The 27,808-nt window shown below is 38.6% G+C and overlaps 1 protein-coding gene across 2 annotated transcripts in view; it reads left to right on the plus strand.

The window, feature by feature from the left end:
- rbpjb (recombination signal binding protein for immunoglobulin kappa J region b) overlaps positions 1 to 27,808 on the plus strand; it is a 93,207-nt gene that overhangs the window by 45,798 nt on the left and 19,601 nt on the right. For both annotated transcript variants that reach the window (XM_072565862.1, XM_072565944.1), the window contains exons 4-7: positions 6,626 to 6,791; positions 16,531 to 16,705; positions 19,943 to 20,080; positions 26,980 to 27,092. In XM_072565862.1, coding sequence (XP_072421963.1) covers positions 6,626 to 6,791; positions 16,531 to 16,705; positions 19,943 to 20,080; positions 26,980 to 27,092 — 592 coding nt within the window. The remainder of the gene's footprint in view (positions 1 to 6,625; positions 6,792 to 16,530; positions 16,706 to 19,942; positions 20,081 to 26,979; positions 27,093 to 27,808) is intronic.

Below are 27,808 nucleotides of genomic sequence, written 5' to 3' on the forward strand. Positions count from 1 at the left end.
CCCTCCATGCTACCACAGCATTAGTTGCAGCAATTCAACATGTTGTGAATCTATCCTCTAAATTATTTTCTAGAAACTCAAAGCTTAGCAAACAACTGACTGTCCCCTTTCCTGACTTGCTATCCATGTCCTGTACAGTTCGTTTGTACTATGCACTTTGCTGTGGTGCACTTTATTATGTGCAAGGTTATGCACATGAAAGTTATGAAGAGAATTTCAGCAAGTGGGATTTTAGAACAATGGTTTATAATGTGGATTGTTTCTACAGTTTGAGTGGTTGTTGTATGCATGTTCTCCAGTTTCTATACAGCTAGTCATGTGATGAGTGATTTTAGTCGACAGTGCTTTTTTAAAATAATTGAGCCAAAGCTCAACTTTGAAAGTTGCTCATTAGAATAAACAGTTTGGGAATTTCTTGCTCCAACTGTTTTCAGGAAGGGGTTAAGCCTAAAGAATAGTATGATATTAGAAAGTCAGCAAAGCATTGATATAGTGTTGTAAAGTGAAAGTGTGCGTATATTTACCCTGACAAATCTCGACCAGATCGCAGTAACCCTTTTTAACATGGGGGTGTGATGCAAGAGACAAAAATGCCTGGAGTCTGGGAAGGCCCCAATACAACTTTAATGAATACTTTATTGAACATTTTGTCAAGGAAAAACAATATTTATCAGACTATTATTCTACTTTAAATAAATTCTATCAAACTGTATCAACCTCTTCACAGGATCTTCAGTAAACTGTCTCAAATCGACACCTAGGTCCCTACTGCTGTATCTGAAATGACTGGTAAAACCATTCAATAAAGCTGGAGCATTCTGTTCCCCAATCTTTGAGGGTTGGCTGTTATTTCAGGATCTGCAGTCATTGATTTGAGCTTCTCTTGTCTCAGTCTGGTTCTGGTTTTCGAGTCACCTCACTGAGGTGGTCTCTGGAGATGCTGTAGAGGCAAATGCACAAAGCAGAGAGAGCTGGGTCTCCAGTTGTCCTTTTGTCCCCTCTTATTCTGAGGCTAGTGTTCAGTGCTAGTACTGAGTGGGGCCAGATCTGTAGCATGCTTGTAACAAAGCAGGTTCACTGGGGGTGTAAAATAATTGTTTCACAACAAACCATGTGGCTGTTAACGTCTGGCTAGGCAGTTTCAGGCCTGTCTGGTTTCAACAGGAAGTTGATTGTTCAAGGTCTGGCTGAATGAGTATTGTCTATTCTGACTCTGCGGTTCACAAATTGCAGAGTTTGGCTGGGCTTAAACTTTGCTTCTACATTTCAAGTTTTTATCCAAGCTCATGAAAAAGATGTCCATACTTCTGTAACGATCCTGGAGGTAAAGGATCACCTGATCGTAAGAGGGTTATGGAGATTCCAAGCCTGAAATAGGTCTTGAGTTAGAGTGGATGGACGAATGGAGTTGAGAGATGAGCTGTAATCATATTGAATGGCAGTGTAGGCCAAAGAGCTAAGATGATGAGTAAGCAGATTCTCCATGGTAGCAATATTTGGATTGGTCCCAGTACAATCCACAAATGATTATAGAAATGAGAGCAGATAAATATAGGCACTCCACTTTTTAATTTAAGGAATTGGAACTGCACATTGCATTGACTTTTGTGTAGTATATTATGCTGTTGTTTATAGGGGTGTGTACAGTATCTGACCTATTTGTCACATGTGCTCACCTTCCAAATTGTGACCTCTGCCAGTGCCAACTATTGTTCAAAGTCTGCATCAGCAAACCTACCCGCCCTCTCACCCGACCCAAGCGTGTGCATTGCCACCGCATCCCCTGACGTGTTGTATACAAGGTAGTGTCACAGCAACTTGCCAAGGTTTCTGCAACAGCAGCTTCTACATCTGCGACCTATACTACCTGAAAAGACAAAGGTGCATGGGAACATTATCTGCAAACTCCTTTTCCAGTCACTTACCGTCCTAACTTGGAACAAATTTGCCATTCCTTCACTGTCACTGTTAAAATCCTGTAACTCCCTTCATAACAGCACTATTTTGTACCAGCAAAGGATGGGCGGCAGATGTTTTGGAAAGATCACTACCAGATTCTTCAGGGAAACTTGAATAGCAGCAAAGGCTGGCCTAGCCAGTGCCACTTGCATCCTATGAAGGAATATTAAAGAGGAGTTATCAGTTGTGTTGAGCATTGTGCAATTTCAGATTTTGATGATGGGAAATAATTGCCTCAGAGGTTTGATGCTTGGTTTATTTCAGAAATACATTAGCTTCCACACACAAGGTGAATAGTTCATTGTCTGTCCTCAGTGAAATGAATTATTATTAAAGGGGAAATAATGGTGGAGCAGGCTTGACAGACTGAATTAGGCTTACTCCTAATTTATAGGCTTTTATGTTCATATTTAAAATGCAATATTCCCAACACAAAGCTAAATTTATTTAAATTTCATTTATTTTTAAAACTTCTCTTGGTCCTTGAAGATCAAGTTTTACTTTAAAATTTCTGACACTTCAAAATAAAATTTTCATTTGACAGTGGTACCAATGAGTGTTTGCGCTTTGCTACAACAGTATACATATCAAAGTACAAAATTCCAATAATTCTCAAAATTACTCACCTGTGGTTATTAAACAAAAGGATTTCAGTGTAAACTGTTGCTGATTTCCTGCTCATGTTAAACCATGCTATTGTAAATTCTTAGAACCTGAATTCTTAAAACTAACTGTTGTGGTTAACCAGCAGAGTCAATTTCCTCCGGTGTATGACACGTTATTTACCTAACATTCTTGTTGCGTGCTTTGACTATTTTAGGCATCTACACTGGAAGTAGTTGAATTTCTTTCTAATGGCTTTGTTGCCATATTTCTGAAACACTAAAATTAAACGCTATTACATTTAAAAAGTTTCATTATTTCCCCTCAATAATAATTCATTTCACAGCCATGCATGATTTTTGATTATCAAGTATGAGAAACGAGATGGACGCTTGCCTCACCCCAATTGTTATAACACTGAACAGAAAATGAACTATTCACCTTGTGTGTGGAAGCTAATGTCTTTCTGAAATAAACCAAGCATCAAACCTCCGCGGCCATTCAGTCTGTCAAGCCTGCTCCACCTTTCAATGACAGCTGTGATGGTAACTGCAAATTCATGTTCTCGCCTACCCATGATAACCTTTTACACCCCCTTATTTAACAAGAATCTGTCTATCTCTGCCTTCAAAATATGCAACAAGTCGTTTTCTTTCTGAAAAGATGGTGGGAACATTCAAAGACTTTCGGTGCTCAAAATAAAGTCTCAGCTCACCTTTGTCTGAAGTTGGTGACCCATGATTTTTAAAACAAGACCTTAATTTCCAGATTCTCCTACATGATGAAACATCCTGTCCTCATCTACAATGCCAAGACTCCTCAGGATCTTTGTTTCAATTAAATCACCTGTTAGTCTTCTAAACTGTAGCAGTTATGAACCTAACCTGTCCAACCTTTATGCATAGGCCGTGTAAAGCCTTTTACTGTCTCCTATGCATTTACGTTATTCTCTAAAGTCACTGATACTCTGTAGTATTCCACATGATACAGGGGTAATTTCATCCGCTAAAGGCCTGTAGTTTCCCACATTTTGTCTCCCTGCTTTCGCTTTCATTTAATCTATTTAGACCCTCCTCAAATCTGAGGACTTTGGTTTTAATTTTCACAAATGTATCAACATTTCTATAACCCCTTGTAAGATGAAGTCCACAAGGACAAGGCACTTGTCTTTACGTTTTATTGTTAACATTTCTACCTAACTACAGAAAGGTAGAAATCCCTGGGTTTTTTTTCTTGCGCAAATTAAGCTATTCTGTGTTCTGAAATATTCCTTTAAGTATCTGTCATTGTAGCTCTGTCCTATCCTTTCCCCTAGTTTTTCTGTGTAGCAAATTTCATAAACACTTAATTATTTGGTTATAGAGTCATAGGGGTATACAGCACGGCAATAGACCTTTTGGTCCATCCTGTCCATACCGATCAGTTAACCGACATAAATCTAGCCCCATTTGCCAGCATGTGTCCCACGTCTCTCTCAACCCTTCCTATTCATATTATTACTGATCCAGATGCCATTTAAATGTTGCAATTGTACCCGCCTCCATCAATTCCTCTGGCAGCTCATTGCTTACATGCACCACCCTCTGCATGGAAAATGTTGCCCCTTAAGCCCCTTTTATATCTTCCCCTTTCACCCTAACACTAAACCCTTTAGTTCTCTCCTCTTCCCCTACCCCCACCGAACCCAAGGAAAAGACCTTGTCTGTTTATCCTGTCCAAGCCCCTTGTACTAACCTGTGACACAATTTTTAATGATTGTATTTGTACTTTGAGTTTGCCTTGTTTCTCAACATCACCCAGATTTGCAGCATTCAATTGCTTCCTTATTCTTCCAATGAAAATGTAGCTACCCCCCTCTCATTCATGTGTTCAGCAAGGTAAGCCACAAGAAAACTGCAGAAGTGAGCACTGTTATAAGATCCAGAGTAGTTCTACTTCTCTATAGAACTACTTCTGTTCAGAATAACTAGAACAACTTACTGATTTTTATATCCTCAGTCCCATTTTTTGTTAGGATAAATTCATTTTCATGGAAATCCAAGGTGCTATATTTTGTTCAACATCTTGGGGGGAAAAAAAACTACAAATGGCTAGTTTTTAACAAATCACTTAACTTTCCCTGTGCTGACTCTGCTTCTCTAAAATGAATTGTTTTTTTAAAATTGCTGTTGAGGTCAACTAACCTGTGGTTTTAAGTTATGTTTGCATAGTCACTATTAGAGCTCCTGTGCAGTGATAGTGTCCCAACCTCTGGACCAAGAGGCCTGCGTTCACATCCCACTTGTTCTAGCGATATGTAATAACATCACTGAACGGATTGGTAAGACAACATCTACTTAGCCATCATGAAGTCATTTTCCCTTTACAAACATTTGGGACTGAAAGTTGAAACTTGTGATGCAAAAAATAGTAATGCAAAATGGTTGTTTAAAGAATACAGTATTGAAAAGTAATATCTAATTAACAGCTCCTGTAGTCCTAGTTTACACTAATTCGTTTAGTGAATTGGTTTGACAAAGTAATAAAATTGCAATACATTGCAGAACTATAAAGAAGTGTACAGTAGTATTGGCTGTCCAAGTAAAACTATGGCATTTTGTGGTAGTGCTGCACTTTGGAAGATCAAATGCTAAGGAAAATTATCCATTTCATAGCAGGACTGTGAACATCATTAATGTACACCCGCTATCTTAGACCTGAAGTCCATAGCTCCCTGAAAGTGGGCATACAAGTAGTTACAACAGTAAAGGTGTTATGGCATGCTTGCCTTTATTGGTCGGGCCATTGACTACTAGATCAGGGTGTCTTGCAGCTTTATAAGACTTTGGTTAGGCTGCACTTAAGAGTATTGTTCAAATCTGGTTGCCACGTTTACGGGAAGGATGTGGAGGCTTTGGAGAAGGTGCAGAAGAAGTCTACCAGGATGCTGGTTGAGTTAAAGGTTGAGACTTATAAGGAGAGGCTAGACAAATGAAGGTTGTTTCTCTGGAATGACAAGATGGATGGTGACTTTATAAAAGTCTATAAAATTGAAATATGTAGATAGGGTTGACCGTTGGAGTCGTTTTTTTTTCCCAGAATTGAAATGTCTAATACTAGGAGTGGACATGCATTTAAGTGAGAGATAGAAAAGCTCAAAACAGAGGTGAGGAGCAAGTTTTCTTTAGAGTGGTAGGAGTCTGGATTACGCTTCCAGGGATTGGTGGTGGTGGAGGCAGATACGATAGGGGTGTTTAAGGTGCTTTTAGAAAAGTACACATGTGCAAGGAATGAAAAGATGTAAGTCAAGGGCAGACTGAAAAGATTTAACTTAATTTGGTGTCCAGTTTGGCACAATAACGTGGGCTGAGGGCCCCTTCCTGTGTTGTACAATTCTGTATTAACTCGGCTGCAGTGTCATGGCATATTTGCTAAAATATGTACTTGACAAAATGCTGTTGCAATTCGGGTTTATTTTCAGTAGAAAGCATTTGCAATGCAAAGTTGTGAGTGTCATTACATTGACTTGGCAGCTAGTAAATACCAGAAGAGGCCCGGAAAGGTGGTGTTATAACTTTGGGCAGTATGGTGGCTCAGCAGTTAGCACAGCTGCCTCTCAATGCCTGAGACCCGGGTTCATATCCAGCCTCTGGAGCCTCTGCAAACTCCAAACAGACAGTCTCCTTGTGTCTGCATGGGTTTCCTCCCACAACCCAAAGATGTGTAGGTCAGGTAAATGTATTCAGGGATGTGTAGGTTAGGTGCATTAGTCAGGGGTAACTGTAGAGTAATGGGGGAATGGGTCGGTATGGACCTTTTGGGCCAAATGGTCGTCTTTTCACTTTGCAGGGATTCTGTGATCTGTGAACTTGAAGGGGAAGAATGAGTGGCTGTTCAGTTTCATTTTGATCCATTTGAATTGGCCATTGCACATGAAAACCAAGAACATGCCAGAAAGTGATCAGATTTTGGAGCTGAAGTGGAAATCGCATTAAATACCACTTGGGGTACTGGTATTCATGTATTTCAATCCAAGGCTAGCATATTCATATTAGTTAAACATTTTGAATGTTTTATATTGCAGATTTTTCTGCCCCCCTCCATGTGTATATCTAATGGGCAGTGGCTGGAAGAAAAAGAAAGATCAGATGGAGCGAGATGGGTGCAACGAACAAGAATCACAGCCATGTGCATTTATTGGAATTGGAAATAGTGACCAAGAAATGCAGCAACTTAACTTGGAAGGAAAGGTAGAGTCCTATTCAGTAATAAGCATGACTCTGTTGCAAGTACAACGATAAACAACAAGCATGGATTTAAAGTACATCTTGTATATTTTTGTTTGAAATAGTCTGCTGGTGCAAACTAGTTGCAAATACGCTCCAAACTAACTAGTTTATTGGCTGTGTTTTGCATCAAGCGATATTTTGTTGAGGTTATAATAGCATTCATTCAGCACAATATGGTCTGAGGTTTCTGTGGACCATATGAAATATTGGAAATAAAGCTGAGTAAAATAAGCAGAATGGAAACTTGTCATAGCATTCACTTTTTTTTCTGTCCATATTTTTACTTCTTTGTTCTTGGACATTAACTGCAATATTTTACCTAGGAAGCTAGTAGAAGTGAAAAATAAAGCAGCTGTTGAGATGCAGACTTACAGGATTTGAGAGATGGCTTAGATTCAAAGATCAGCTGCATTTGAAAATCACTTGTGTGTGGCCATCTTTAGTGGCTCAGCTAATAAACAGGTGCAAAAAGGTTATTAACAAGTTTAGTGAGTTATGGAGGGTCTTGTGGCACAGCCGTAGTATCCCTACTTCAAGGTTAGAAGATCAGGGTTCAAGTCCCATCTCGGAATGTGATGGCCATGGAGGTATGTCCAAACAGATTGACAGAACAAAGACTAAAATAGTTTTCATCTTTATCTGAAGGGGGCTTGGTTACAAAATGAATGTTTTTGGAATAGTTTCACAGGGCCTCCGTTTGATCCAGTCCAGAGGACTACATTTTATTTTGTACATCACAAAGAAAATATATTTTGACAGTGTAGTTCAAATTCTTCATGTTATTGTGGTTTGGAAACCTCACTTATGAGGACAGTTTGTGTAAATTTGTATTTGATTCCTGGAGTACAGAAGATTTGAGGGGGTGATTTGATTGGTTTTAAATGTTAAAGAATTCAACAAGGTACTTTCAGGGAAATATTCCTCTGGTAGGGGAATCAAGGATGAGAACACTTGATAACATTTTAATTATAGTATCATTTAATCCACGTTGTAGGGATTCTATGATTTTAATAGAGAAACTAGGAAATGCCTTTGCAGACGATAATGAAATTATGTAAATTGCTCTCTCAATATGCTCTAGATACTGGGGCAAATAGAGTCCTAGAGATGTGTAGCAGGGAGACAGACTTTTTGGTCCGACTCAACCATACCAACCAGATATCCTAAATCAATCTAATCTCATTTGTCTGCATTTGTCCTATATCCTGCTAAACCCTTCCTAATAATGTACCCATCCAAATGTCTTTTCAATGTTGGAATTGTACTAGCCTCCACCACTTCCTCTGACAGCTAATTCATTTGCAATTTTACAGATTAACAAATTTTCTTTGGCATTGTTGGGGCATTGAGTTGGGATGCTATGATTAAATTTAATGCTGGAATGCGTTTGAGGTGCTGGATGACCTGCTATGTTCATTTGAATCTGACTTTAACGATTTATTCAACCATCTCATGAATAAATGCTGTTCTACCTAATGTGTTTTCTTTCGGTTGCCCATCCCTCAAGTTGTTTCACAAATGTGGCTTTATTTGGAGATTCATATTGCTCCCCTTACAGAGAATATATTGTCTCCCTGTAATGAAAGACATTTCAGGGCAATTTTACTTCTGAACGTGGTTCAGATTTCTACAGTTTGAGAGGTTTATTTTCTTGTGCTGGTAGTTCCTGTGTTCTCGTTCTTTTCAACACTTTCAACAGCCATCCTGAGGCTTAGCTATTTTGAACTAACTTGATTTGCCGGGTTTGAGTTTTTAAGGTGAGGCTGGATAAGCTGAGATGACTTCTCGCTAGTGTTGGAGGTTGCGGGACGATCATAGAGGTTTCTAAAATCATAGAGAAGGTGAATAGCAAGGGTCTTTTCCCTAGGGTGGATGGAGTTCAAAACTAAGAGGCATATTTTTAACATGAAAGGAGGAAGATATTTAAAAAGGACATGAGCAACTTTTTGTTTATACACAGTGGTTAGTGTGTGGAATGAACTGTCAGAGGAAATGGATGCAGGTAGAGTTACAACATTTAAAAGACATTTGTATAGGGACATGAATAGGAAAGGTTTGGAGAGATATGGCCAAATTTGTTCTGGGGACATGTTCAGCATGGTCTGGTTTGAATGAAGGGTCTGTTTCCATGTTGTATGACTCTTTTCATAATCTGCATAATTATTCACCCTTACTAATTCATAATTTTAAAGGTTATATTATGACTTGCATGTTGACAAGCTTTTACTGCACTTGGTTCTGCTTGCTTGACACTTTTGACAGGCTGTCCCCTTACCACAATTCATAAGCTTCATCAAAAATCCATTCTTTGGGTAGAGTCTGGTTTTCATTGCTATCAATTTCATTGTTCTTTGAAAATAGAAGAGATGCTTATTTCTTCTTTGGATAAAGTTGGAATTTCTGCCAGAGGAGTTGTTGAAACTCAATAAAGCTTATAAACTAGGAGCAGGAGTAGATCCTTTCAGTCTGTTGTCGTTCAACATGATCGTGACTGATCATGCAAATCAGGACTCTTCTTCGTTTCTCCTCAAACCTTATCCTTTAGCCCTGAGAATGATATCTAACCCCTACTTGAAAGCATTCAAAATTTTGGCCTCATTTTTGTGGCAGATAATTGTAATTGCTCACTACTCTGCAGGTGAAAACCGTTCTCCTCATCTAAACCCTAAGTGACTACTCCATATCCTTAAAATGTGATCCATGACTCTGAACTCACCAATCATTGTGAACATCCATCCTGTGATTGCCTATCTAGTTCTGTTAAATTTTATAGGTTTGTATAGGTTGCTCTGCTATAAAGCGTGTTTCATTTATACAAATTCACTATAACATGATTGACGAATTGGGGACACTTGCTTTAGCTTGAATATATAAAGCAGTTGCGGCCCCGTTAGTTTAAATGATGCTGCTATTCCGAGATTTTCTTATAACATGGAATTGCATGAGATTGGAGCAACTACATTATAGCAGAACCAATGTATGAAAGCCCCCTTGTTCTTCAATAGTCCAAGGATATTGTTGTAAGCGATCCAGTCTCTATTCCTGTCAGTCCTGCCATCCCAGGAATTAGTCTGGTAAATTTTTGTTACACTTCCTCTGGATAGAACATCCATCCTCTGCTAAAAAAACAAAAGCTGTTCTCAAGGTGCCATCTGACCAAGGCTCTGTACAATTGCAACAAGACATCTCTGCTCCTGTACTCAAATCCTCTCAATATGAAAAATAACAAACACACTTGCCTTCACCTGCTGCATATTCAGCAACTGGTATACAAGGGCACCCAGATCTCACTGCACGTTCCCTTTCCCACTTTATTGGCATCCAGATAATCTCCTTCATTTTTGTTATCAAAGTAGATAACTGCACATTTAACCACATTGTTTCACCTGCCATACATTTTCCACTCAACATGTCCAAATCACAATGAAGTATCTGAGTCCTCACAGTTCACCCTCCCATCTGTCTTTGTGGGTCTGCAAACTTGGAGACATTGTTCACCTTGTAATCTGTAAAATGAGTGACAGAACTCCCAAATTCTACTATTTAAAGAAAATAATATCAATAGTATCAATTTATTTAATTCTAAAAGTGAACGTTTCAACAGCAACTAAGTTCCCCTTTCTCTTAGCTGCTTATTACCTGCCTCCAAATCTATAACAATACAATGTTCCAATAACACACTTATTAAAATTGCGACAACCTAATTTCAAAACCATACAGCGGCTGTAGTCATTGGTGTCTTTCTTCTGGCTGAAGATATCCCTGGATTGTCATCTTTTATTACGAATGTGTTTCAAATGGAAAAGGTACCTTTTTGGTACAGAGTGTTTCAATGTGTTGGGTTTCTCTCAATGGCAGTTACTGTCTGATTTTCAAAATGCCTGCCTTTTTTATATTCCCAACATCAGATTCTTTCATTGATTCAATGTTGGCACAGTAATAAATTCAAACTCGATTGGGTTTAGTATCTTGGAGCATAAATTAAACTAGTTAAATTTGAATTGTTGTCAAAATAGCAACCAACTCAGGTATATATTTCACAGTCAAATGGTACATATTTTCAATTTTCCAGTACAGAGACTGCTCTTGTAAGCTCTCAGTGCAGAACAGCATTCACTCTTAAAAGTACAGTACACGCCTTCAACTTCGTAACAATATTACATTCCATTTTCTCATCTAAATCATTAATATATGTTTTGAATAGCTGGGGTCCCTGTGGTACTCCAATAGTCTCTGCCTACCATTCAGAAAAAGACCTATTTATTCCTACTTTGTTCCCTATCTGCCAACCAGTTCTCTATCCATGTCAGTGCACCATCTCCAACCTTATGCGCTTTAATTTTGTGCTGATTGCTCATGTGGGACCTTGTTGAAAGCTTTCTGAAAGTCTAAGTAAATCTCATACAGTGGTTCCCTCTTATCAATTTTATTAATTATATCATTGAAAAGTTCCAGTAGCTTTGTCGAGCAATATTTCCCTTTCATCCATCCATGCTGACACTGTCCAATCCTGTTTTTTCCAAGTGCCCTGTTATTAAATCTTAATTAAGCATTTTTGCATGGTGGCAGGTTAACTGGTCTCTAACTGTTTCCTTTCTATCTCCTTTTCATTGTGGTGTTACAATTTCCTCCCTCCAATCCATAGGAACTGTAGGTTGGACAAATCAAATCTGGTCCAGTTCAGTAGAATTCCTGGAGTGTGTCAGAAATGGTTTTCTGGATCAACGTGTTGAGGAAAGGGCCATCCTAGATTGGGAATTGTGTAAAGAGAAAGAAATAATTGTCAATCTAGCTGTGTGAAGCTTCTTGAGGAAAAGTGACCATAATATGATGGAGTTCTTAATTAAGATGCACAGTTACGTGGTTCATTCTGAGGTAGGATCCTGAATCTGAATGCAGGAAGCTACAGTGACGTGAAGTGTGAGTTGGCTATTGTAAATTGGGCAACGTTACTGAAGGGATGATGGTAGATAGGCAATGGTAAGCATTTAAAGAGCACCTAAATGAACTGCAAGAATTGTTAATTCCTGTGGGCAGCATGGTGGCACAGTGGTTAGCATTGCTCCCTCACAGTGCCAGAGACTCTGGTTCAATTCCCGCCTCAGGCGACTGACTGTGTGGGTTTCCTCCGGGTGCTCTGGTTTCCTCCCACAGACCAAAAATGTGCAGGTTAGGTGACTTGGTCATGCTAAATTGCCCGTAGTGTTAGGTGCAGGGATAAATGTAGGGGAATGGGTCTGGGTGGGTGCGCTTTGGCGGGTCGGTGTGGACATGTTGGGCCGAAGGGCCTGTTTCCACACTAAGTAATCTAATGTAATCGTAATTGCTGTCTGGCGGGGGAAAAAAAAAGGAAAGATGGTCTGACCATGGTTAACAAGGGAAATACGGGAGGGTATTTGATCAGTGGAAAGGCATACAAATTGGCCAAAAAGAGAAGATTGGGAGCAATTTAGATTTCTGCAAAGGAGAACAAAGAGATTGAGAAGAAATGTAGATTATGACTCGAAGCTTGAGGAATAAACCAATTACAAAAGCTTCTATAAGTGTGTGGAGAGAAAATGGCTAGTGAGAACAGTGAGAAACAAGAGAAGTTATAATGGGAATAAAGAGAAGGCAGGCTAGTTAAATACATGTTTTGATTCTGTCTTCACAGAGGATATAACTAAAATCCCCAAAATGTTAGGGAACATGAGATCCAGAGAGGGAAAATGGAAGAAAATCAGGGTTAGTAGGGAAATGGGGTCAGGAAAATTGGGATTAGAGGCCGATAAATCCCCTTAACTGGATGCACTGCATCCCAGGATACTAAAGGGAGTGACTATAGAAATGGTAGCTATATTGTTGGTTATCTTTCAGTAAGGAGAAAGTGAGGACTGCAGATGCTGGAGATCAGAGCTGAAAAATGTGTTGCTGGAAAAGCGCAGCAGGTCAGTAAGTGTGAGAATGTTATTGTATCAGCTATTTGATCTACATGCAGATTCAATTTGTCCATAATTACATCTTTACCTTATTGTTTGGCTCTCTAATTTCCTGTTAAATGCCTTCCCCAACATTTCTATTACAGTTTGGGGTTCTATATACAATCCCCACTGTATTCTTTTAGGACTCATTCCTTTGGTACTGACGTGTGCTGTGACCATTGGGTGTTGACTATCCCACTCCAGAATGTCCTGTAACCACTCCCAAGATATCCTTGACCCTAGAGCATCTAGAGTCTTGTTTGCTGCCAAAGAAACATTTCTTTCCTCTTGTGAATGAATCACCTAGTGTAGTATTACCACACTTATTCTTCCTCCTCCTAGCAGCAGAGCCAAAAAAGTTGCAATAAATTTGACAGTTGATACTTGCATCTGACGGGCCATTCCCCATGTCAGTATCCAAAGTGATTCATCCATTGTGCAGAGGATGGCCATAGGATTCCCTGGACTGCAATGTCATCCATTCCCCCTCTGCCCATGGAATCTCAGCCTGCGGAGTCACCATGTCTACCTGTGCCATCAATGATACATTCAGCCTTGTGGGTGCTCTACAGTGTCCCCAGCTGCCACTTCAGAACTTGGGCTTTTGTTAGTTTCAGCTGGAGTCACTTCATGCAGATGTTCTGATTCCAAGTATTTGAACTGTTTGACTTACCACTTAGAGCAGATGGAGCACGCTATTTGATTTTGATTTGATTTATTGTTGTAACGTACTGAGATATGGTGAAAAGCCTTGTCTTGCATGCTAACCTGACAAATTATACTTTACCTATGTGCATCAGGGTAATAGGACAGAATGAGGTCTAGTGTTACAGTTACAGAGAAGGTGCGGAGAAAGGTCAACTCTTGCTGAGATGTCCGTTCACAAGTCTGATAGCAGCAGGGCAGAATCTATTTGTACATGTTTTCAAACTTTTGTATTTTCTGCCTGATGGAAGAGGTGGTGAGAGGGGTCTTTGGCTATTTTCCTGAGGCAGCAGGAAAGAAGGCTGAATTTCATGATTGACTGTGTTGTGTTCACATCTCTGTTTTGGGCAGAGCAATTTCCATGCAAAGATGTAATGTATCCAGGTAGAATGCTTTCTATGGTTTGTCTATAAAACTTGCTAAGAGTCTTTGTGAATTTCATGCTGAATTTCTTTAACCCTCTAAGGAAATAGAGGTGTTAGTGTGCTTTCTTGACTGCAGCATTGGTGTGGATGGACCCCAGGGCAGATTAGTGATATTTACTCCAAGGAGCTTGAAGCTCTTGACTACCTTCACCTCAGTAGCATTGATACAGACAGAAGTGTGTCTTCTGCATTTGGTAAAGTCAGTGACATTGAGGGAGAGATTGTTGTCATTACATCATGCCATTAAACTGTATCTCTTTCCTGTTCTCTGCCTCAACGCTGTTTGAGATGTGACCCACAATGGTGATGTCATCAGCAAATGTGTAAATGTAATTAAAGCTGAATTTCACCATATAATTTTAAGTGTGTAAAGAATATAGTAGTGGGTTGTGTATGCAGCCTTATGGGGCCCTGGTGTTGAAAATTATTATGGAGGTGGTGTTGTCACCTGTCCACACTGATTACGGTCTGTGGATCAGGAAGTTCATGATCCAATTGCAATTGATCCAATTGATCTCCAAGGACAGTGATGCCATCTCTTGTTCAGTGATGAGCTTAGGGCCAGGGAGATGGCACCTGTTAAAGACTTATTGTGATGGTAGATGAATTTTAGCAGATCAAGGCAGTCTGGGAGGCTGGATTGGATGTGTGCTTTTGAAGGATGATGGATGTCAGAGCCACTGGGCAGTAATCATTAAGGCACATTGTCTAATGTTTCTTTGGCACCATGGATATAGTGGTTGTCTTGAAGCAAGTGGGAACCTCACATCCTAGTAAGGAGAGATTAATGTGTCTGCAAATAAACCTGCCAGCTGGTCCATGCAGCATTGTGCGCATGATGTGGTCTCCATCCAGGCTAGTTGCTTTCTGTGGGTTCACCCTTGAGAAGGCTAAGTTCTCCTTCTTCCTTGACTTAAATTTAAACCTTTAGTTTGTCCTTAAAATTAAATAATATTAATGACTATCTGACTCTTCTTCCCTGGACCTCTGCACTGTTGCCGTTACAAATTGCAAACCAAAAATGGAAAGCTTACAAACATTAAGCGATGAAAATGACTTGATTTGGGAGATGAAGGTGAAGAAATCCCTCTGAGGCAGTGACAATAATACAGTAGAATTTACTTTGCAGTCTGAGAGAGACAAAATTGAATCAACTGTAACATTATTACAATTGAGTAAAGGTAACTAAGACATGACGGAGGAACTGGCTAATGTTGATTGGAAGAGGAGCCTAGTAGGGAAAATGGTGAAGCAGCAATGGCAGGGGTTTCTGGGGTTAACTCAGGAGACACAGAAGAAATTCATCCTCACTAAGAAGAATTTATTAAGGACAGGATGAGGCAACAGTGACTGACGAGGGAAGTGAGGAACTGTACAAAAGCAGAAGACAAAAGCATACAATGTGATGAAGATTAGTAGGAAACCAGAGGATGAGGAAGCCTTTAAAAACGGGTAGAGGGTTACTTTAAAAAAGCAATAAAGCGGGTGAAGAAATATGAAAGTAAGCTAGCTAGTAATAAATTACAAGGGTTTGTTTTGGTATCTGAAAGGTAAGAGAGGCAAGGGTTGATGTTGGGACTGCTGGAAAATGAGGCTGGAGAAGTAACAATGGGGGAGCAAAGAAATGGAGAAACTGAATAGGTACTTGGCATCACTCTTCACAATGGAAGACACCAGCAGCATACCACAACTTTGAGAATCAGAGGGCAGCAGTGGGTGTAGTGAACATAATTAAGGAGAAGGTGCTAGGGAAGCTGGTAAGTCTGAAGGCAGGTAAGTCATCCCGACTGGATGGACTACACCCCAAAGTGCTGAAGAACATAGCTGAGGACATTATGGAATTATTGTTGGTGATCTTTGTAGAATTATTGGAGTGAGGGAGGGTCCCAAAGGACTGGAAAGTGGCTAATGTGACAGCCCTCTTTAAAAGAGGGATGCAGATGATGGAAAACTATAGGCCTGACCTTTGGTCGTTAATAAGATTGAGTCCATGACTTAAGATGTGATTGCGGGGTACTGAAAGTATGGGAATATAAGGCTGAGAGGGCACAGCTTTGTGAAGGGAAGTCCTGTCTAACAAGTCTGTTTAAAATTCGTTATGGAGTTACACTACATAGAAATAGATTCTTCAGTCCAACTCGTCTATGCCCACCAGATATCCTTAACTAATCTCGCCATGTTTTAGCAGGGCAGTTCAAAGAAAGATCAAAGTAGTCAGTTGAAGTTGGTGGAATTGATGATTATAGCATGTCAGAGTCTTAGAATTTGATTTTAATCACTTGCCTTGTTTTGTTTAATTATTATTGTAATGACTGATCGTTTTGACTTCAATTTGTTTTTCCTCTTTCCCCCAGAAAAGATGCACAATTAATAAATTTTCACGCATTAGTTTGAAAGCACTGAACCTGGACCAACTAGTTTCAGTGTCATGTATTAGCTATTTTGAAAATGTGCGATTCTACTTTTCATTGTAAAATTTACATTGCAATTGATGTCTAGAAAACCTGAGACCAGTTCCATGAAATTCCATCTTGTCTCAGTCACATGGGCCATATTGCTTCTACTTTTATTTGCTTATTTAAATAAAATCTTGTCCTTTTACTGTTGCAGAACTATTGCACAGCCAAAACATTGTACATATCAGACTCTGACAAGAGAAAGCACTTCATGTTATCAGTAAAAATGTTTTATGGTAATAGTGACGACATCGGCGTCTTTCACAGCAAGCGGATCAAAGTAATCTCCAAACCTTCTAAAAAGAAACAATCCTTGAAAAATGCAGACTGTGAGTATCTATGCATTTTGTGTTCAAATACTATGTCATTGTACATTGGATGATATTGCACACAATTCTTCGTTTTGAAAGGTTTGTAGTTCATTTTTTAAAAAAACAAACATTATTTAAAATTAGTGCCCCGGATAATGGCTCGCTTAGAAACAAGTTGGTCATTCTCAAGCTTTAAGATTCAAGCTTGCCTTGCATACAGGAGTAATTGGTCATCTGATTTCCAGTTTGGTAGGAAGACTGGAGAAGCTAAACTGCAGTGTTTACGCTTAGTAAGGTTGAAAAATTCCAATTGAATCAACTATTTCCATCAGAGGGAAAACTATAGTAATTGAATTACGTTTGCACAGCAAAACATTGAGTAAGATCTTTATCATCTAAAGCAATGCTGCTTTAATGCACCACATACCTGACTTGAATTTGTTTGCATTTCTCTGTGACGATTTTTTAGCTCCACTCAGTTGGCTGAGAGAATGAGAACTAGGAGAGGTGATTGTCTGGAGGATAGACAATGTTTAAAGAATCTAATTAAAAATTGAAAGAACTGTGGAATGCTATTGATCGGAAACAAAAACAGAATTTGCTGGAAAAGCTCAGCAGCTCTGGCAGCATCTATTTTGGAAAATGATATAAAGGGACCTACGGGGCAACTTTTTCACACAGGTTGATCATGTATGACACGAGCTGCCAGAGGAAGTAGTGGTGGCTGGTACAATTGCAGCATTTAAAAGGCATATGGATGGGTAAATGAATAAGAAGGGTTTAGAGGGATATGGGCCAAGAACTGGCAAATGGGACTAGATTAGGTTAGGATATCGGGTTGGTATGGACGAGTTGGACCAAAGGGTCTGTTTCCATGTTGTACATCTCGATGACTGTAATCCCCATAAACACCCCTTGCCACAACAGGTAAAATCAAACACACGTTCTTGCAGGAGAGAGAGTATCAGCCTGGGCCCTGCAGGTTTTTTTTCACACTGCTGCTAAAACTTAACCAAGCCAGAGAAAAGCTGCTCTGGGAGAACTGGCTGCACCCCTTTCATTGTACCAGTGTTTTTTAAACTTGAAAGCCTCTTCCTGAGGCAGTATCTGTTAGCTATTATCAAACTAACCCTAAAACCCTACACTCCAGACTTGTCAGAGTCTGTGTCATTTATGACCTATCTTAAAAACAAAACCAAGGACTGCATAACCTTGTTAAGAGTGGCTTTGTTGCACCCTGAAATAACACATTGTTGCTCTATGCAGTGATTGCCTGACCAGCTGAGCATTTCTAGCATTGTGTTTCACATTTCAAGTAGTTTACATTACTTTGCTGTCATGAATCATCTTCTGTTCTTGCTTGAAGAAATTATTAATTCCTTACTGCTTTAAGGTTATATAGACTTAATTTATTGTCTGGTCCCTTCCATCCAAGTTGACCATTGTTCATTGTGAGCCTTAACTCTACATCTTTCCACTGTGGGTGCCTAACTGCTGAGCCTAAACCTGTCCTTCTTAATTACACATCTTTTATTTCCAACAGAGTTTTGTGCAGCGTAGCTGTTAATAGGAGCAAAAGTTGGTTTCATCTAAATTATTGGAACCAAGTCCAATTAAAATACTTACGTTTGCAGTCTGCTGAGATCAGCTAATTTGGTGTAGACAAAGGATCAAATCCGAATCCTTCCTGGTCTTGGGATCAACTATTCATTGAATTAGCATGGAAGTGAATATTTTGTTAAAGTTATAGAAACAATTGAAAAATTGTAGATCAAAATATAGTCATTTTGTTTAAAAAAAATGGGATTTTATCATTGGAATAGTAAAGAGCAGGTAATGAAAAGAAAAAGTAATGAAGTGAAACATAAAAAGCAAAGGAAATAAGTGAAATCAGATCTGATATTTTAGTTGAAGTAAAGGTAGTCACTTTGTAAACTCTATGTAGTTGTTCTTATTAAATGCCTACAACCTCAAGCACTTACAGAATAAATTGAGAAAAAAATAAAACCTCAATGTAGGTTATAGCATAAAATTACAGAGCAACACTAAATGGGTGAAACTGTGGCAGGTAGAGTTCAGTGTAAGCAAGTGTGAGATTATCTAGTTTGGACTGAAAAAGGATGGATAGAATCTAGAAAGTACTACGAAGTTAAATAAGTTGTATGTCCAGAGACTCTTGAGTGTTTAGGTGCATAGGTATTTAAATGTCTCTGAACAGGTTTTAGAAAAATCAAAAAAGCAAATGGAATGCTAGCCTTGATATGTTGAGGACTGGAGTATAAGGATGTAGAAGTTCTACTGCAGTTATACAAAACCCTAGTTTGACCCCACTTGGAGTACTGCGGGGAGATGTGGGCACCACATCTTAGGATATATTGACCTTGGAAGTCAATTGTGGAATTACAAGAATGATACCTGGACTTCGGGGGTTATATTATGTGGCGAGATTATACAAATTAGACATCTTTTCTCTAGAAGTTAGAAGGCTAACTGGTGATCTGATGGAATTCCTCAAGGTAGTAACAAGAAGAGGCAGGGCAGACCTGGTTAAAAACTTTCCACTGGTTGGGTATTCTGAAACTAGCAGGCATAGTCTGGGAATTAGGGCCAGACCATTCAGGAGAGATGTCAGGAAGCACTCATAAATGCAAAGATTGGTAGATATTTGGAAAACTTTCCACAAATATCAGTGCATGTTGGATCAGTTAATTTTAAATCTGAGATTGAGAATTTCTTTGTTAAGCATAGGCATTCCGGCATATAGGCCAAAGGCAGGTTTTTTTAGAATTAGATTAGATTACTTAGTGTGGAAACAGGCCCTTCGGCCCAACAAGTCCACACCGACCCACCGAAACGCAACCCACCCAGACCCATTCCCCTACTCCTAACACTACGGGCAATTTTGCATGGCCAATTCACCTAATCTGCACATTTTTGGACTGTGGGAGGAAATCGGAGCACCCGGAGGAAACCCATGCAAACACAGGGAGAATGAGCAAACTTCATGTAGGCAGTTGCCTGAGACGGGAATTAAACCCAGGTTTCTGGTGCTGAGAGGCAGCAGTGCGAACCACTGTGCCACTGTGCCACTGTGCTGCAGTGTATGGAGTTAGCCCACAGATGAGCCATGTATTGTGAAACATGCTCAGGTGGCTGAATGTTGTACTGCTGTGTCTATGTTCAGTGTAGTACCCCCCCAGCTATTATCTCTGTATTTTGTTGTGATATCCTCCAATTGCTTTTTTTTATCTTTAGTATGTATTGCATCAGGAACAAAGGTGGCATTATTTAACAGACTTCGTTCACAGACTGTCAGCACACGTTATCTACATGTAGAAGGAGGAAATTTCCATGCCAGTTCACAACAGTGGGGAGCTTTTTACATCCATTTATGTAAGTAACAACAATTAACCAATGCTTGTGTTTTGCTTGAAATTATTTTTATATTAAATGTTACTTGAGACACAACCATCTTGCAAAACAATATCCCCACTGTATTCATAAAACAAAATCCAACCAGAAGAAAGCAACAACTTTGGAGCACTGGGTTCTCCTTGGTTCTTCGAATGTGTCTCCTCTTCCAACATACACATATACACGCGCGCACAGTGTCCTTCTGGCAGCTTGATCCCTAAAATTGCAAGATCGCAGATGTGTTGGGTTAGGAGCTTTTCTCTGTTTCTATAACTGAGGTGCTGTCATAGGCAAGAAATTTGTATCCAGCTTTAGCACATTATGTATGAAAAAAGACCATCTAAAATTTTAAAATTAAAAATTAAAATTCAGATGTCAGTGAATGAGATATAAACTGATACATTTTACTATCACTTATTTTAAGTCTGTTTTGAATTATTGTTCAGGAGCCTCAGTTTTGTATTTCAGAAGTTAATAATTAACTTGTATTTCCTTTAAAATACTTTGGGGGGGGGGGGGCTAGTTTTACAACCTAATGTTTGTCGGTTTTGGCTGACTTGGCTAAGTTGAAAATGCTGTTGTGCTTCAAGGGCTATTTGAAATTTTTGAGATTTGAGGTTTTTTAAGCTTAATAGAAACACCTATAGCTTGGGGAGAGGTTTTTGTTTTACTTGTACTTTGTTTTGGGCAGTTATATGAAGTCCTTGCATGTGTACAGCAAGCTCCTGAGTGAAAGAGAATATGGTGATATTAAATTGCCTCAGTTAGGAGTTGGTTTTACTCCAGCAACATTAGGTTAAAACTTTGAAGAGGTTAATTGAAGCTGTTAGCTCAGGCTTATGATAGTTTCTTTCTGGAGCTATCAGTTTTTCCAGACTTAGAGTTAGTCAGTTACCTTAAACTGATTCAGTTGTTTGAGAACAAGGTTCTAGTGTGAACTCTGACCAAAGGTTGGTGTTGGGTTCAGCACTACAGATGTTCTCTTTGTGACCTCAAGAAGTGTTTGGGATTAATAGAATTCTCCTTAGCTGCTGTGTTTAAAACTCTTTGAATTTGTATTATAAGTAAATTGGTTTATTCTATTTCATCTTCATTTCTTTATCTTAAGCTCTCTAAAGCAAAATCTGCGACGTTGCATGCATCTGTCTCGGTGGGGGGTAACCTTGTTAGAACACAACACGCAGCGCTATTATACATCAAGTCCAATTTTAATTTGGGGATGCGATTTGACCAATAATATTAGTTGGCACCATAACATGAGCCATGTGGGCCTAACGTTCTCAGCTTTGCTTACTGCTCTCTGCCACACTAACAGACGTTGGCCAGAACAACAATTGAAATAATCATTTTTGACTTCAACACAAGAGTTATATATCAACTATAATTTCCACTCCTAATTGCTTCTGAGTGAACCAGTTCCCTTCCTTTCCTGGAAAGTGCAATTATGAATATTTGTTGAGCACAGTTTAGGGTTTTATTGTACTTTATTTAACAGTACAATGGCCTGCAGATATTCAAACTTCAAACATGGAGTGAGATACCATATTGCTGCTGTTACTTATTGACCTTCATCTCAACAAGTCACTAGCTTTGAGCAATCGGCAATTTAGTTGTAATTGTGGGTGATGTAATTTTACAAGGCAAATGAATACTTTACTGTAAAGAGTGCATTAAGAAGGGCCTCAATGAATCTTTAATGAAAGCCTTCATTTATTAATCTCTGAAGTGCCATTTTGTTAATTTCTAAGTTTTCTTTATATCAGAATAGTTCCAGACACTTTAATCAAATTTGTAATTGCTCAAAAAATCAAGTATGATTGGACACAATGTAATATTCAAATACAATTTAATTGGAGTGACAGTAATGTCGTATTAGCATATTATACTGGTTCCTGTCCTGGATGCACAACCGGTTACATTGAAATGTCACCAACATTGAAGTTACATGAGCAAATTTTGCTTTTAGTTCACTTTTTATTTGTCATACTAGTAATCAACATTTGTGAATTGATTTTAATTTTGTAAAATGATCTTCAAGTTTCATTATCATTGTAATTATAAAAATAGCAAAAATATTAACTGAGAGGAATTAGAGTGAAGGATGAATTTCTGTAAAATCTGAGCTTTTTTTATTTGATATAGTATAATGACATTACCAAAGTAGTTGACTTGATGAAACTTCAGTGTGTTTGTCCATGGTATTCCCATTTGTTTTTGAGATGTGTTGAAACCCTTTCGCGTGTACTTAATCTATCAAGGTCTTGAATAAAAAGGCATGATCTGTGATGGCAGATACTATCTATATTATTGGTAATAGTGGAAGTTGCGGATATTGGTGTCACAATAAGTGAAACCGGGTACAGTTGAAACTCTTGAAAAGCAAATAATATTTACATCATGCCAAATGGTACATGATACTGCCACAGAATACATCAGATTTATATATCACCTGAATTTAGTTATTCAAAGTATTTGCTTTGCAGAAAGAGACTTTACCTATTTCATTAAGCACATCATCCGAGAATCTCCTATCTCAGTTGATCACTTGGGAAAAGGATAGTACCATCCATGAGATGAGACTAGATCAATAATAGTCTGAAGGTATTTTCATCTCAAAATGAGCGCTGAAACTAAATATAGCATATGGACAGCTGCTTCATTAACAGAATAATTGATGTAACAACAACATATAATTACTGGGTAATTTGTGCTACAGTGTTTCCAGTTTTATTTGAAAAACCATCATAATCATTGTAGTACAGTTACAGGGCAATTTATTGTAATTTGAAAATAATTAGCACAAATTTTGTTTCTCTTTATCCTGTTTACCTGCACAATAGAGTTTGACATAAATCTCCAGACAATAATTTTCGATGCCAGCAAATGCATCCACTGCCGCCACCTTTATATCTTTGGCGTGTACATTATCAGGCCCTAGAAATTTATCTGCTTTCAGTCCCATTAGTTTCTCCAGCTCCTTTTTTTTTCTAGAGTTTATTTCCTTCTATTTCTCCTTCCTGAAAGACACTAACATTTTAGGAAGCTTTTGTTTTTGTTATCTTCAGAGCAAATGTAATTGTCTAATTGCTCTACCTTTTCTTTGTTTACGTCGTGAATGAACCTGTTTAAGATTATAAGGATCCTGCATTTGTCTTCTCTAAGCTTTTTCTTTTTATACATATAGCAGTTCTTAGTCTTTTATGCACTTGGCAAGTTTACGCTGATACCATACCTATCCCCCTCTTAATCTCAAACCCCTGATCCTCCTCTGCTAACTGTTAAATTGCTGCCAGTATTAAGGTTTGTTAATTGTTCTAGTAACTTTATACGACTCTTTAAATCTAATGTTACGCTCAGTGCTTCTGTTAACCATAGTTTGGCCACTTTTCCAGATGTGGTGCTGTTGTATCTTAGCTCCAGCCAACCTAATTCCAGTTTTAGGTTTCCTACCCAAAATCCTTTCTCTCTTGCATTGAATTTGTCTTTCACAACAATGCTACATTTTTCCTTTCGACTATTCTTCCTAAAGATAAAATACTCTTGGATGCTAAATTCCCAATCATGGTGACTCTACAGTCGTCTCCACAATCACAATCCTATTTTACCCATGTGCAGCAGTTTTGTGCTATTAATTTGTTGAACTGATTCTGAATGCAGAAATAATTTGCATGCAATAGAACAGATTGTTATTTAAATAGTGATAGATTGGGAAATGTTGCGATACAAGTGGACATGGGCATTCTTGTATACTGGTCATTGAAAGCAAATTTGCAGTAAGCAGTTAGGAAAGCAAAAGGTATCTTCTTCATTGCAAGAAGATTGAAGGAGGAGAGCAAGGAAGTGTTGTTGTATAGGGCTTTGGTGAACCACACCAGGAGTACTGTATGCAGTTTTGGTCTCCTTCCCAAAGAGGATAAACTTGCCATAGAAGGAGTGTAGCTAACCTTCACTTGGCTGATTCCTGGAGGGACAAGTTTATTAAATGAGGAGAGATTTGGTCGAGTGTGCCAGTATTCATAGAATTCAGAAGAAGAGAGGGTGTCTCATAGAATCATGCAAAATTCTGATGGCTGGGCAGACTAGATACAGGGATGATGTTTCTCCTGCCAAGGAGTTCAGAAGAAAGGGTCTCTGTCTCAGGATATGTGGTAGGCCCATTCAGATCGCAGTGAGACATTTTTTCACTTAGTGGTGGACTTATCAAATTCTCAACCGCAAAATATTGTGGAGGCCAAGTCAATGAATATATTTGAAAAATAAAATAGATTTTGAAAAGTCAGAGTTGGGGGCAAAGTGTGAGAATAGCACTGAGAAAGAGGATCAGTCATGATTGTTGAATGATAGTGGGCTCAATGGCTGAATAGCCTATTTTGCTTGCATCTGTTTAGTTATTTCTATATTTCTTTTAAAAAAGCTAGAATAAGTGTGCAATTACTGACCTAGATTTTTTTTTAAATGGGGAAATCATAATAGAGGACAGAAATAGGGCAAAGAGGATATTTTCAGCTTATACACTTTTTGGTAGGAAGAATTGAGGAGCTGAATGTTACTTAAATCTTAAAGCCACAGCAAAAGGATTTGGGAGTCATAAGGTATAAATCACGAAAAACTGGCATCTAAGTTCAGAGAGGAGACAAGTATTACAAAGGGCACGCATATAAAAATGGGGAGGTTTTGATTAAGTTATACAAGGCAGTAGCCAAGTCACAGCCGAAATACTTTGAACTGATTTGAACTGAGGAAAAGTGTATTTGCATCTGAGGCAATTCTGAGAATGTTCACTCAGCTGATCCGGCATACAGAAGGAATCTTACGATGAGACGTGTAGGTTGTAACATTGGAGTATGAAAGAACAAGTAGATCTGAATGAAATATACTAGATTCTAAGGAGGTTTGACAGGCGAGAATGCAGCAAGGTTGTGTCCCTTTGTGGGAGGGTCTAGGACCAAACGACGTAATCTCAGAATTAGAGTTTGGAGTATGGGCTTGTTCAACAGATGCTCAGAAATTAGGCAATGTGTTTAATATTCTGTATTACTTAATAGGAACATTTAAAAAAGGCATATGCCATTCAGTAGATGCAGAGTAGACCATTTTGGACTGAAATGAGGAGGAAAATTTCTTCATCTAGGACATGGTGAGCCTGTGAAATTCTTTGCCACAAAACAATTGAGACCAAAACATTGAGTGTTTTCAAGGAGGAGTTGGGTATAGTCCATAGACTTAAAGGGGTCAAAAGATATGGGGAGAAAGTGGGAACAGGGTAATGAGTAGGATAATCAGTCCTGATCGTATTGAATACTAGAGCAGGCCTGAAGGTCAAAATTGCTTACCCCCATTTTCATGTTTCAACATCTTTGATCGTTGCCAATCTTACTTTTGATTTTTCTCTGTTTTATTGAAAATTGAACTATGTTGTATATAACATCTTAGATTTCTAAAACAGAGTGAATAAAAAAAACTTATTGTCATGTGTACTTTTACCATGGTGTCTGCATCAATGACAGATGCCATACATAAGAGTTTAAAATTCAGAGCAAGTTCAGGTAACAGCTCTTGGGCTCTGGGAAAGATGATTAAGGAACGATGGAATACCCTGAAGATGCAGCTTGGGCAAGCCTGCATTGCCAGGGTAAGGTAGTGTAGAAGAGGACTTTCCATTTGATGATACCTAACTTGGGCATGTTTGTTGACACTAACTGCCCAAGAAGAACAAAGCATGGCAAATTATTAGAGATGTTATTTGATTTGCCGTAGAGCTTGGTATCCTGTGTTCCTCCATTGCAATGCTCTGGCCAATCACAGTTACCTTGCTGTTCTCTGCACCCATTTTCCTGTAGTACAAATTGTTGTGATAATTTGAAATTTGGCGTTCTCTCATTTAACCTAATGAGTACAAGATAAAATGTCTCTTCAGAACTATTCCATGTAAATATTTAGGGGAGAAAAATGAAGCCAAGGAGAAAAACTGGTTTGAACACTGATAACAAAAACCTAGTTGACTTGGTAGCCCATGGTTTCAAGTATAATGTGCATTCTAATTTAACTGCTTTTGCTTTTTGTGAAAACTGTAAATTTCAGTGCTGGCTGTAATAAACTCTAAACAGTTTTTCTTATTGCTTACCTGTTATAAATCTACAGTTCTTAATTTTTAATACCTGATCTCTTCTAAAATTTTCATTCCTTCTGAGCTTTGGAACTAGTTCATTATAGTTTGTTCTCGAATTGCACTTGTTTTTGTAATGAAACTTTCGAAGTAGCAAATTTCTCCAAGGATTCACCATACCTTTGCCTAGTTTGTGTGATCATTTTCAAACTTAACAATTAGGTATGTAAAGGAAAGAACTTGCAATCAGGAGTACTAAGTTTCTTTGTTCTCCTGTGGATCCATTCCTTCAATGTAACATTGACCCTAAAACATGTCTGTCTTATTGAGCAAAATTGCAGATTAGTGTAATACATTTGATTGTGATCGATTAAAAACTGAAAGCACTGCAGTTTCTATAAATCAGAAACAAAAACAGAAGTTGCTGGAAAGACTCAGCAGATCTGGCAGCATCTGTGCAGAGAAAGCAGAGGTAGTTTCTGATCTGGTGAGGGTCACCAGACCCGAAACGTTGACTGTGATTTCTCTTCAGATGTTGCCAGACCTGAGCTCTTCCAGCAACTTCTGTTTTTGTTTTTGATTGCTCTTTGCTTGTAATGAGTACCTTTCACAATTTGCGTGCCTTTCGTTCTTGATGTGAAGAGTATAAGTGATTTGAGGTTGTCCTTCAATAGCCATATATGTATAATGTATGTTTTTTTTATGGTAGCAACTGAGTATGAAACTAATTTGCAGTCCTAGTATGTATAATAAATATATTTGTTGTCTACAGTGGATGATGAAGAATCAGAGGGCGAAGAATTCACAGTGCGTGATGGATACATTCATTATGGTCAGACAGTGAAGCTGGTGTGTTCTGTTACTGGGATGGCACTTCCTAGACTGGTATAGTGGCTTCCTTTTTTGTATATCTTTAATAGTTTAGTGTTCAAATGTAAATATTTGGCATTTTGTGCATGTTCAGTTTGTCACTTCTGTATCTCAAAGATAGCAAAATGACAGTACAGTTGTATGGCTGTTTGCAGGCCTTTAGCAGTTTGCTCAAGGTCAGTCTTTCATCTGATTCTTGCACTACCATGGAGATGGAAAGGGTGCTATTGTTGCAGAATTGACTTTTTTAAAAAATAATTGTGAGACTCCAAAACGTCCAGGACACACAATCACAGAACAGAGGTCGACTGTTTAGAACTGAGATGACAACTTTTTCATTGAGGGTGGTGGTTCTTTGGTGTTTTCTACCCCAGAGGGCTGTGATTATGCAATATTGATCATCAGGACAGTAATTGATAGATTTCTGGAACTAATTAAATCAAGGTGTGGCAATAGCAAAGCCAAGTGTTTATGGAGGTAAATAATTAGGCACCATCTAGTTCAGTGGTGGAGCAAACATGATTGGCCTTTTGGTTTTTCTACAGTGACCTTGGAAACGTGATTTCCAATTACTCCCTCAGTGGGGAGTGTAAAGACATGTTCCTCAGAACAGATAAACAATGCACTTGAGACACGATGCTTTCTACTAAAGCTTAGGATACATTTGCTGTCTGAGATTTAACTTGCAGTTGGCTGAGTTGACATTAAAAGGTATATTGGATCAGATTAAT

Source organism: Chiloscyllium punctatum, chromosome 1 (assembly GCF_047496795.1).
Source record: "Chiloscyllium punctatum isolate Juve2018m chromosome 1, sChiPun1.3, whole genome shotgun sequence".
Classification (NCBI taxonomy): domain Eukaryota; kingdom Metazoa; phylum Chordata; class Chondrichthyes; order Orectolobiformes; family Hemiscylliidae; genus Chiloscyllium; species Chiloscyllium punctatum.